The sequence below is a fragment of the Alternaria viburni genome (genome assembly GCF_023758015.1).
Source record: "Alternaria viburni strain BMP 2772 chromosome Unknown scaffold_3, whole genome shotgun sequence".
NCBI lineage: Eukaryota > Fungi > Ascomycota > Dothideomycetes > Pleosporales > Pleosporaceae > Alternaria > Alternaria viburni.
This window is the reverse complement of record NW_026055772.1, coordinates 1,642,547-1,654,878: the sequence shown is the minus strand read 5'-3', so window position 1 is coordinate 1,654,878 and position 12,332 is coordinate 1,642,547. Positions and strand designations below refer to the sequence as shown.

At 53.7% G+C, this 12,332-nt stretch overlaps 4 protein-coding genes across 4 annotated transcripts; 3 read left to right on the top strand and 1 right to left on the bottom strand.

Annotated features, from left to right (window-relative positions):
* Window positions 1–301: 301 nt before the first annotated feature.
* Window positions 302–2,686, bottom strand: J4E79_002177 (uncharacterized protein; the record flags this gene model as incomplete). Its single annotated transcript, XM_049351078.1, has 2 exons — window positions 302–2,566; window positions 2,639–2,686. 2 exons carry the CDS (start codon window positions 2,684–2,686, stop codon window positions 302–304), a joined length of 2,313 nt encoding a protein of 770 aa, XP_049214917.1.
* Window positions 2,687–4,737: 2,051 nt separating this feature from the next.
* J4E79_002176 (uncharacterized protein) lies at window positions 4,738–6,128 on the top strand (the record flags this gene model as incomplete). The annotated part of the gene is made up of 4 exons (XM_049351077.1): window positions 4,738–4,778; window positions 4,824–5,017; window positions 5,069–5,438; window positions 5,855–6,128. 4 exons carry the CDS (start codon window positions 4,738–4,740, stop codon window positions 6,126–6,128), a joined length of 879 nt encoding a protein of 292 aa, XP_049214916.1.
* Window positions 6,129–9,861: 3,733 nt separating this feature from the next.
* On the top strand, window positions 9,862–11,102 carry J4E79_002175 (uncharacterized protein; the record flags this gene model as incomplete). Its single annotated transcript, XM_049351076.1, has 3 exons — window positions 9,862–9,893; window positions 9,960–10,086; window positions 10,137–11,102. 3 exons carry the CDS (start codon window positions 9,862–9,864, stop codon window positions 11,100–11,102), a joined length of 1,125 nt encoding a protein of 374 aa, XP_049214915.1.
* A 410-nt stretch (window positions 11,103–11,512) lies between these two features.
* On the top strand, window positions 11,513–12,323 carry J4E79_002174 (uncharacterized protein; the record flags this gene model as incomplete). The annotated part of the gene is made up of 2 exons (XM_049351075.1): window positions 11,513–11,931; window positions 12,038–12,323. The coding sequence occupies 2 exons, from the start codon at window positions 11,513–11,515 to the stop codon at window positions 12,321–12,323; spliced, it is 705 nt and encodes a 234-aa protein (XP_049214914.1).
* Window positions 12,324–12,332: the final 9 nt, after the last annotated feature.

Below are 12,332 nucleotides of genomic sequence, written 5' to 3'. Positions count from 1 at the left end.
CGAGCTTGCTAGGCTGATATCGGTGTCCAATCATGCCTTGTATGCGCAAGAATCGAGCCTCAAAGCCTATTCTCTCTGCCACTTCTTGTCAAGAAACGCTAATCCTCCGTGTGTCATGTACCTTGGTTCAGCGCATCGGAAGGTTGATCTGTTGTCCAGCCACGTCGACCAAGAAAGGAACAGAACAGGCCTGCAGCCTACATTAACCTAAAAGTCTACAAGATAGGTAACCTAGCGTCGATGTAGGCTCTAGACCTGTTCAGGGTTTTTCTCATAAATAGGGTGCAGCCACCGCAGCCATCTAGCCTTGCAGCCTCTGCCGAATCTCAGCGACGACGTTCCGTATGCGCGGCTCCTTGACCTTTTGCTCGGCGCGGGTGATGGCATCGCCTATCTGTAGAATGTCCCTACCAGCCTCGCAGAAGTCTGGACCTAAGCACAGCAAAGTGCCTGTAGCCACAAGCGCGCGATATACAGCCTCGGAATCGGTAGCTGTAGTGAGAATCTTGGATAGATCATCGAGCAAAGAAAGCGCACGGTCCGCGTTGTTCTCGGAGTTTAGCAGTACCGAGTAGTTGATATAGAGTGTAGTGAGCGCGATGATCAAGTTTCGGTTCGTCGATGCTAGGAAGGGCGAGACCAGTGGGTGGATGTTATCAAACTCTGTGCTGGCAAGTAATCGTCCCTTTTCTGTTTGGAGCAGATTGCTGAGACACCGTATAGCCATCATTGTGTTGTTGGGCGGGGAGGATTCCGTGAAAACCCCTGATTCAATAAGGTTTGGTAACAGACTTTGCTCAGGCGACACTAGGAAGGCTGCCGGTTCCTCGAAAGCAAGGACAAGCCGTAGCAAATCCAAGGCGGGCAGACGCTTCTCTGCCGGCCATTGTGTTGCGGCTTTGACAAGGAGCTCCACGCCTGTAATGTCAATGCCCTTGCCATTTCCCTGCTCCAATGCCGTGACGGTCGCATTCAGCTGCTCCACGTCGGGCGGATTCAGCGAGATGCCCTTCTGTCCATCGGCCACAAGGGCCTCGTTGAACTCGGTAAGTTTCTTGAAAATGATCTTGTGGTTTCCTGTCGTGATGGGCAGGTAGTCCTTTTGCGGGAGTATCTTAGCGGCCGGAGGTGCGGGTGGAGGTTGGGTCGCGACTTGATTGGCGTCGCCGGGCCGATACCGTGCTTCTGAGCCCCACGGGTCCGTTCCCTGCGCACTACTCTGACCTAGCGTAGCACCCTGTGTGTTCTGAATAATGAAGTTGGCGACCTGGTCGAGGTACGTGAGCGGCAGCTCGTTGTCTTCGATGAACTTGCGCGCAGCTTCGTAGTGGTTCTGATTGAGGTTGTAGGGTAGCTTCAGGGGAGGCTTGCCATCTTCGATATCGACATCGAAAACATAGTCGTACTCTTTGCCAGCGTGCGAGATCTTGCGTCCGCCGCTGCCCGCCGAGTCGACAACAGTGCCAACGTTTACCCACTGATTGGCGGCTGCAGACCACTGGTATGCGGACACGTTGCCGTTCATCTCCTTGATCATCTGGACCTGGCCCTCCTTGGTGCCGGAACGTTGTGTAAGGAACTCGGGACCGGGCAGTTGCTCCTTGTTGATGTCTCCCACCGTTTGCTGTGGTATCGAAGAGCCCTTGACGTCGTCGTTGAATTGCTGGATCTCGGTTTCAGCAGCGTAGCGGGACTGGTCACGGGTAAAGACGCGCGCAAGCTTATCGCTCGCGCCAGTGACAATATCGCCGTTCTCGCCGCATACAGCTACTGTCCATACGGAGATAGCTGGGTGGGTGATGGTCTGGATGCACTGATTGTTTTCCCATATGCGCACCGTCCGGTCTTCGCCGGCACTCACCAGGCCGCCGTTGGGAAGAACGGCAAGGGAATAGATGAAGTTCTCGTGGCCGTGCAGCTCAGCCACCTGTTGTCCGTTGAGTGTCCATAACCGGATGACGGCGTCGTTGCCGGCGGAAGCGAACTGGGCACCAGAGGGATGATCCGGAGGCAATCGGCAGAGAGCGCGCACGACTTCAGGTGCTTGTATTGACCGCACCGGGGACGTGGAGCCTGAGGTGTGGAATATGCGGATTTGGTTGTCTGCGCAGCCGGTGATGATGGTGTCGCTGTCGTAGGCGAGGACGGCCCATACAGAGGCAGAGTGTCCCTGCAGCACTGTAGATTCGCCCCACTTGCCTACTTCCCACAGCCGTGCCTCCATGTCCCAGCTGCCGCTGACAATGTATTTGCCGTCCTCGCTGACATCCAGCGCGCACACATTGTTGCCATGTCCGATCAGAAGAGCGTCGGCGTCGTCGTCGAGGTTCTTGCTGGGCCGCCGTACGTCGATGATTTGGTCTTTGCCGCCCGATACGACCAGGCCTTCAGGGAAAGAGGACGAGGGTGGAACGATAGCGAGCGAGTTCACGAACTCCTTGCCGTGTGTCTTGATGGTGCTGTCCCATATCGGTGGGCTTTGTGACTGCTGTGCCCAGACGCGTACTGTGAAGTCTCGCGACGCAGAGACAATGGACGAGGGAGATGGGAATGCTACGCTGCGGACCTGTTGGTGGTGTTAGCTGTTGCTCTGCATAGTCTAGTAGTTTCCCGTAGTTATAGAGAAAGCTGCACGTACATCGTCTTCGTGGCCGCGCAGAGTGGCTGATAACTTGAAGTCGGCCATAGTTGGGCCAGGGCGGGGTTGCTGGCTGGTGGTGGTGGTTGGCTTAGCAATAGAAGGGAGAAGGAAATAAAGTCTATGTCGCAGTGAGAGATGCGCACATCAAGCTCAAGGTGAGTGAAGTCGTCGAAATTGCGACTGTCTGACGTTGTGCGTGTTTACAGCGAGTTGCCTGTCCCAGAGCTCGGTGATTGTCGACGTCAGCCTTTCGCGAGACAACCGAAGCACCCATGTCACTTTCGCATTATGTCAGCCTCGCGTGCTCCATTGCTCCTGCCATGCCCATTGCGACTTCTTCACTTTCCAATACAACACCATGTCCGCGCTTGACGATACTCTCTAGGCCTCTCTTTCCTTTTTACACACGGACATTCATCGGCATCTCACGTGTCGCTTGGCCTCAGGTACTCGTACGAGTGGCTTGCGGCTGAGCACCTGCCCAGGTGCTCTACGAAGCCAATAGCGCCAGCTTCAGCTTCCGCATGTCTGGTCATACGCATCTAGCTCAACGTTCATCTCATCACGATCTTAGATTCCCTTCCATCAGTCTGGTACGTGGTCGCGGCCAATGTCGCTTCCGTGTTGCTGTCACGGAAGGCTGAGTCTCAGCTTTCGGCGTCCGCGTAGCGTCTGGCTAGACGGCTCGTTCCACCCCACCAACCTTCTCGTATGCGCTTCCATACACTCTGGCCTCGATGATTCCCAATTGTTCGTTCCAGTACGGAATCGTGGGGTCGCAGCAACGCATTAACTGTCATCTGTCTTTCTACGCATGCAAAAATCTCCCATCGGAGACATGTCGGCTTTTGAAACCGGGGTAGGACATCTTGACCGAACATACTTTTCTAAAGGCATGTTGAGACGAGGACATATAGCAACATTTACAGTTTCCTAGGAGAAGCACAACATTCGTTCGTGATCCCGCATCGCACTCTCTGGTACGCGTCGTGGCGTCCCAAAGAAGCACGGATCGCCGGCGGTGGGCCCAGAACCTCCCCCACCAGATTTCCTGCCAAACGTCAAAGTCTTGGTCGTTCGGTCGTGGTGCAACACCGGCTTGAGGTTTCCCATGCCATCGCAGCCTGCTCCCCACACATCCTGGACGGAATCCTCCGCCCCGCCTCTTGGCCGCCCGTCCCCATAACGGAGAGCGGCCTTCGCGTTTCGCCGACCGTCTGGAGTCCGTCAGTACCAACGGTAGCCTTTCATGCGCAGGGCAAATGATTTCCCTGGTCTCCCGGACTTCCCTGGTCATTTGACTCTAGCTGCTCTGCTTTGCCGCTTAGTTGACATGCCCTGCGCCTCGCATCCACCATGGCTCGCGTTCGGCATTGTGCTGCAGCCACTAGAGCCTTAGCTCTTCGCGTGACATTGCTTACCCTGCCTTTCCACGATGCGCTTGCAGAAGACCGCCCTGTTTGTTCTAGCCCAGCCCGCGCTACACTTGCGCCAAGCCACTGAGTCCTCTGGACGAAGCGATGCGTGTCAGCTCAAATCTTGCGCTGCCTGCGAGCGATGGGAGACCCTGTGACTTGCCTAGATGCGGTCCATGCAACCGCCCATGTCACTGAATTTGAATGCGCCGTCCAGGACTGACGCCAGCGTGCCATGGCTGGAGACGGCTGCATGCCTACAAGAGCGCCAGTAGCCCTCCCTTCTTGCCTTACACTCCGCTTTCACCTCGATCTGCAATACCCAACTACACTCTATACAAGCATTGAGCAATCAGCAATTTCGCCATATATACAATCATCTGAATCGCCAACAGCATAAAATTGCCTGTTTCCGGCGATCTCGGTACCCTTGACTCAGCCTATCCAGTCTCTCGGATTCGCGCGGCGCCTCCGTGATCAGCGCCCGAACCCTACGTACCCCTACGCGTTCTTGCGTAAGGTCAAAATCGTCACACCTGTGGCCGTTGTCCTTTTGTTTTTAACGGCAGGGTCCTACGAGCATCTGCCTCAAGAAGCCTTCCTCTGCCCGCAAAACCTTTCGAGTATCAGCAACAACCTTCTCACACTCCTACCTTGACTCTCACTCAACACCTTCACACAATGGACGCACCAATGATCGAGCTCAAGTCGGCCCTGGCCTCGTAAGTTACACCCTTCTGTCCCTCCAACCCAGCTAAGTCTGTTAGACTGTTTGCATGCGGACAATACTCAGATCTGACCATTGTTTGTGGTGCCAAAAGATACCCAGTACACCGTATCCTCCTCGCAACAAGATCCACCTTCTTCGAGGGAGCCTGCCGAAATGGCTTCAGGGAAGCAGAAACCGGAGTGGTTGACCTCAGCGAAGATGACGCAGAAGCTGTTGAACACATGGTGCACTGTACGTATTGCATGAGGCGATGGGACCCTAGACTGTGCTAAAGCTTTCTAGACTTCTACCACATGGACTACCTCACCAAGAAGTCACTCTCGCGCCGATCCTCACAACGATCGAACCGACCTACCTCTCTACGATCATCGATTACCAAGAGGAGAAGCCCCCCAAAGAAGCTGAACCTGGTCCAAGTCGAAGACCCGCTCCTTGCACTTATGGCCGCAACCAACAACTCAATGCCGCTGACTCCTCCCGCCGACGAGCCAATGTTTCAAAGCATCGATGCATCCTCCAAGCTGCCCGACACGCCGATGGCTGATCAGTTCTTCGAGGATGATGATCTGGAAAGCGAGCAATCAGAGACTGAGTTCGACATTGAGACGACACATCTCATCACACATGCCAAGGTCTACGCCATCGCTGAGAAGTAAGTACTACCATTCTCCGTCATTGTTTACTTTTCTACGTTTTGCCTGAATGCGCGCCGCGATTTGCGGGGTTGCTTCATCTGCGCCTGCAGCTCTACCTCCCATGACTGGGGTGTGCAGCGCGTGGCACGGCGGTTGAAACGCCGACAAACTCCGCCATATGCGTCACCGGCACTCTACCTCGCCAATCGCACCCCGCGCTGTACACCCCACTGTACCTTTGCATACACAGCCCTTTCGTCTGTTTTTCTTGTGTACGATTTCAAGATGCACCAATTACCTACTATGGTCCTTGGGCCTCCATGGCTGCATCTTCGAAACAGTCCGCGTCAGCGTACTACTACTCCCTCTCCAATCACGCACCCATCTTTCATCACACCTCCTTTGGAACTTGCTTGCTAACGGTTTATGGCAGGTATGGCATTGCAGGCTTGAAAGCGCTTGCGCGTAGCAAATTTGCAGAGGAGGTTGACCTGCACCTCAGCAGTGCCGACTTCCCAGAGGCCTGCCAAGAGGCGTACGAGTCTACCTACCACACTGACCGTGGTCTGCGAGACGTCATCATCCAGACCTTCCGTGCCAACCCCAGCCTGTCGCTGCGACCCGATGTCGAAATGGCCGTGCGAGAAACACCAGGTCTTGCTTTCGAACTCTTCCGTATGGCAAGCGGACTTCCTGTCTCTTCCTGAAGGGAATCCCGTCACAGTCGTTCCCGCATCGAGCCAATCATCGCTGCTCCGCAGTGTGCACCAGTATCTGCATCGCCGCTGCAAGCATACGACTCAACTCCATGTTGAATCTCGTCATCTATCTTTGTAGAATCCTACGCGCGTCCAAAACCGGGATCATCCTGCGGGTGGTACGCAGCCGCCACACAAAACGTCTGTCTTGGCTAAGACAACGTGTTTCACGACAGTGCTGCAGTCAACCGTCGACGTGATGCGGGGTCAGCATGTCTTACCAACCTTATCAAGCCGCGCATCCGCGCAGTTCAACGTCACACCCGGTGTGCTTGAGCCAATGGCCTACTGACTCTGCTCATTGGCAGTTCCTCTTTTCTTTTTCAAGAACCTTTGCAGTACTTTTAGCGATACCAATGAGCGACCTTGTATTATTCTCTTCATAGTTTCATCGTCATGAATGTATCCATTGTAACATCTACTCTACCCCGATATTAAGATCAGTCATATCACTGTGCATCAATACCCAATATCTAGGCGCCAATGCTCCCGAAGGGCACAAAGCTACGTCATCTCGTCTTATGAGTTTTGCCATGTCAATAGCGTTTGCTACACTACTATTTCCATCTACACGGAGTTGCCAACCGCCGCGCACGTGCTTTACATCATAATGATAGAATTGCCAAAGAATAGCCTTTACTACGGCCCGCAACGTGGTCTACATAAGAGCCGAAGATCGCGTATTAGCCACCACCGGCCCTACACGTGGGGTTTTGCTCACTCTTCCTTGCCCTGGATGTATACAAGCCATACCAAGAGATCTACAAAACGTTTTCGGTCCGTTCCTCCCCCGATCTTGCCTGCACACACCTGCAGAGGGTGGGGACGATCTAAACTGCTTACTGATCTGTGCCATGTGGCTTTGAAATCAGAGGCGCGATAGAGTTTTATAGTGTTCGTGCGATATGTTTGTCTGGATCATGGTGGTGAGAAGACGGGGTCGGTGCATGAAGTTGGTCGGTTTTGCGAGGACTTTGATGTTGGGCATGGGTATCTTGTTTGCGTGTTAGACTTTGGTTCTTTTCTCGAATGTTCTGCGGGTACATCACGAATGCTTGTTTGCTGGAAGGTCTTGCGGTGTATGGGATTTCGAAATATCGACTATGACACGCAGATATCGCATTTTACTAGGATAAGGGACCGTAGAATAGTTAATGGCATGGGTGAGTTCATTGTGTCTTGTTTCTGCTGACTTATGTACACGCTTGCCGATGATAGTGGTAAAGGGAAGGATGGGTTACTACAACTATCATCGTCGTTAGGCAACCGTCGCTAGGAGTGACGCTGGTCATACTGGAAATCGAAGTGACACTGGACAGGTGGAGCGACCGATTCCATGACATGAGAGCATTTCAGTGATGACGAGCGCAGTAAGGAGGCGCGCTGCTTTCAAGGAACAGGAGAGGTTGAAAGCGATGGTATCTGTGCCTAGATAACACAGGGATATGGAGAGAGCTGGAAATGACAGTCGGCGTGAGCACCGTAGGCATTGCATCGATCGGGTATCATCATATCCCATCATCGTTGCCCTTCTCTACCATTCAACGTAATGTCGTAGAGTGACGATGTATTCGGTCGGTAAGCCTCGACTGTGAGACCACGTGTGTATCGAGAGTGGCATGCGACGATGGCCGTGTTGGCAGCGAGGTGTGGTTTGCGGTATCGGAGTCGACGCGCCGTTTGCGTGCAATCTTACTCATCGTTCATACCTCATCGCGCCCTTTCACTTCGCGAACTTTTGTATCCGATGCTGCAAACTCTTCACAGGCACGATACCATCTCCATCTCTTGTGAGAACCTTGCCTGCGTGACCAACCTCAGCCAAGACCGATAACCTCAACCCACCGTCAATAGAAATGAATGCTCCAAAGGGGACTCCGATGCTAACAGATTTGTGTGTAGATGAACCGGCCGTCGCTGACTCGTTTCCGTTAAAGAGGCTCCCCGACGAGCTCCTCCTCCAGGTCGTCGCCCAAGTCCCCGAAGTCGATCTTCATAACCTCAGCTTGGCTGCCAGACATATCGGCTCCACGGCGCAGGAGGCACTCCATCGATACCCCACGATCTCTTACACTGACAATGCAATGCCGCGACAAATTGCCCGACTGGCTCGCACCCTCTTCAGTCGTCCTGACCTAGCACGCGCAGTAGCCCAACTCACGCTGCGGCCCATCATCCATCTTGTCGAGATCCCATTCACCACATTGTCCGCGGCTGGCAATCCAGTACTCCAGGGCTTCTTCCAGCACACACGCGTGTATATGGGCGAGACACAGATTGCGGCACTCCTCCTTGCTTCTCTCCCAAACTTGAAAGAGCTCGATCTGCAAATCATCTCCAACGGTAGCCTGCATGAGCTCGACAGCGGTCGTTATGGCCATGCATGTAGCGTACAGTGCAGGCTTCCAGTCAAGGCTGGGTCACACCCCCTCGATATCGCCATGAACCCAGGATTGAAGGCGCTCCGGAAGCTGCATCTGCATGCTCGTCATATCAGCTGGAATTGGCTGGCGTTGTCTTGCCTGAGGGCTGTCACCCTTGGCCTTCACTGTAGCGTCGATTGGGATACTGCATCAGCAGGTGTCTCCAGGGTCGAAGAACTGGTGCTGAATCTGACCACCGAGGTCTTTCTTAACGACGACCGGAGATACAAAGATCTACCCAAACTCTTTCAGCGAATGCCCTGCCTGCGATCGCTCACCATCAACATAAGCAACAAGTGCTTAGCTCCAGGGCCAAATCAGATCGAGGCTGATATTCTTGGGAATGATGCGCGGGGAAGCATGGAAATCCTCATCGAAACTATGGCTGCAGTATCGCAGACACTAGAAGTGCTGTGCATCAAGAAAGCCGGCACAGATCCGCATTGCTTCAAGTACCTGGAGCCGGTAACAAGCCTGGCCCACTTCAACCAAATGAAGCACCTTCAAATACCCATTCAAGGAGTTTTGGAGCGTGGCCTGGTTTCGAGGAAGAGAATTGGGGAGATACTGCCAGACAGGCTTGAACAGTTGCGCCTCTCAGGCCTATCTGTAAAAGCCATGAAGGGGTTGGAAGATTTGTCCTCAGAATATGCTAGTCTGGCGTTCCCGGTCTTGTCGGGATGATAGAAAAGGGATCGGCCGGCAATAGATACATAGAAGACATGAAGACTAATAGATCAGTATACCAAATGGCCAGGAGGTTGTCAGTGTCGAGATGTTGACCATGCGCATCCGTGATAATGGGCTGGGGTCATCCAGGCTCCGGTTTTGTTGACGGCGTCATCGTGCGGAAAGGTCGCGAATGCCTCTTGGGTAGGCTGAGAGTTTCTGTCGGGAACGCAGAAAAGATTCGCTATCTAACCGGCGGGGGAGAGTATGATATAAGACGGTGTTGGTCTTGGGGACCCGACGACGCCCTAGCGCTAGCGTGGTTCGCGCTGACACCTGCATGCATTAATTCTCCGGACCCGAATAGGTTCACGCTGCGTCATTGGGCCTGCGATGTTTTACTCCCTGCGCAACACTGCTGCATGTGGTTAAAGTCTGGAGAGCACTTCTATCGCTTATCTGTTTAAGAAGGGGCTGCTGGCGAGCCACATTCGTGCCCATGCGTCGCGTCGGCGTAATCTCACGATGGGCGCGTCCAACGCGTCGCTCCTCCCTCAAGAACCTCGAATCCAGGCTCGCCAATGTGTAAAATGCCCTTCAGCTGTCCGCCACATATTCTCAGGTAAATTTTCCGCGCTGCACTAACGCGCCTGTGGCAGTACTCGTGTCTGGCTCTGACATGGTCTAGGGCATACAAGAATGGCGACTTCACCGACTTGGTTATCAGCTGCGGCAATTCGACATTCGATGTGCACTCGGTCGTCGTTGGCTCAGCATGCGAGTTCTTCGCGAACAACATCAAATTCGGTGGAAAGGTGAGCCAGTAGCCTTTTTGAGCCAATCTCCTGTGCTGACAGCAAAGCAGGAAGCTGATGAACGACGCATCGATCTGCCAGACGACGACCCAGAGATGATCCGACGCTTAATCGCTTACCTGTACTTGGGTGACTACGATCCCACTGACGACATGGGCATCGCCGCGTTCGAACAACTCAAGCAATATGACCTCAACACAGCAGCGGCGCCCGCTCACCACCCCCGCCGATACGCATTTGGAAGCTCTCAGCGTCATGATCAATGCGCTTGCCTCGCGTTGAACCTCAAGAATATTGAGCAGTCGGAAATGAAAATAGAGCAGCAGAAGAAAGCGTCCCAATACGTCAGCCACCGAAAGCCCGACAACAGCATCGAAATCACCAGTCCGCTTACAATACACGCGAGCATGTATGCGCTCGCTGATAAATATCAGGTGAAGGGGCTTAGCCGACTTGCAAAGACCAAGTTTCGCGAGAGCCTGGATCACCACGTTGATTCGGAAGACTTCATCGCTGCCGTGCAACTCACGTATAGCAATACCCCAGAGACCAACCGCGGTCTTCGAGACGAGATAGTGCAGGCTTTCCGGACATATTTCAAGGTGGACATCACTGAGTTACCTGGCCTGGAGTCGAAGCTAGACACCATTGATGAGTTAGCTTTTCTGCTTCTCAAATCCTGGCCCAGGAAGATGGAATCTCCAAGCCCTCAGAAGTTTGTCTCGTCTGCAGGTGCCGCTCACACGGCTTCTCATCTGGTTATTACCGCTGGTCCGCCCACCTCCGGTACCAACGCGACTTCTGCTTCTTCCAACGCTCCTGTGACGACCACTGGGTTTGCCTCTTATGCTCGTACATCGGCGGCCACTACCTCTAGTACTCCAGCCACCGGAAGCTTGTTCGGAAGCCTCCCCCCACGTGCTTCGGGTGGATTCGCAGGCTTCTCGTTAATACCCAGTGGTACTGGTAACGCTGGATCAAGTCAACCAACTCGTCCTTTCGGATCTCCAGCGTAACGGGTTTTCCTGCTGTGATACCCAGTTGAGTCTTCTCGCCATGCCTTACAATATTGCATACAGTCTGTCTCTTTACTTTATGGACTACACTTAGTGATGTTCCTTCGCGACTTCCTCTTCCTTGTTCGTTCACGCGCGATACCCCAACCTCCTACTGCTCGCGGAAATCGCTCCTGTCGATACCTTATAAAACCCTTTGTAGATCACCGAGCGCACTTTCTCGCCGGATGCAGTGGCTGTGCGAAGCTAGCAGGTCTATTGCATCCTTGTCGTCTTTCTCTTGTAATTCTTCCCGTCATCCACCCGCGCGCAACCCCGAAAAATTGCCATTGGCACCGCTGCATCCCTCGATTTTGGTCTCTTTTTGGAATCACGCATAATATATACGCATCTTTTGCATCGAATTCACCATGTCGAACGTGACCAGGTTGTCGACCTCGAACACAGACGCCGATGTCGCCTTGCCGCATGCCTCGTTGTTCGCATACTTCCGTGAGTCTGCAGCTGTTCAAAAAGCGACAGAGACCGGTATTCTATCCAATGACAACAGCCATGGTACCAACGCGCATCAACTGCTCGATCCGCCCACCGATCACGACGACGACGAAGAGTCGAGACTAGGCTTTTGGGGCGAAGTGGATGGAGCTAAGAGCCCGTCTGGATCATACTCATTCAGCGAAAGCAGATCAGCTTGGCGAGGAGCAGCCGCTTTCTGCTATCTCTGGTGTGCGTTCTCGGTCATTATCCTCGGCGCCTTTGGCCTCTATTTCACGGTCGACCTTGCCTTCAGCCACTATGGACTGGGTACTGGGATGGCGGAGTGGGTCATGTACAGACAACAGCTCCCACCGAGCAACACCCGTGGGGTGAGTCGCTCGCAAGACGGCAGTGGTGTCGATGAGCAGCATACTGATGTTTAGCGTGCCTTAGATAAGGTTCTGCCTTGAGACTCCGAACCGCGAGGCACCCGACCCGCAGGCCTGGCACTACCTGAAAGCAGACACCGGCGATCGTTGCACGACCGATACCATCGACTTCATTCTCAACCCAAAGGAAGCATGGAAGGTTCAGCCAAATGCGATTCTGCTCCTGAGGGACGATGCGTCAGACCTGGATGAGCATGGACAGATTCGGGCACCCGTTATCTCCCAAGAAGAACCACAAACTCCTAAGCTGGGCGACGATGTTGCAGGAGAGGGTCACTTGGGCCAAACGGTTTGAGGTCACGTA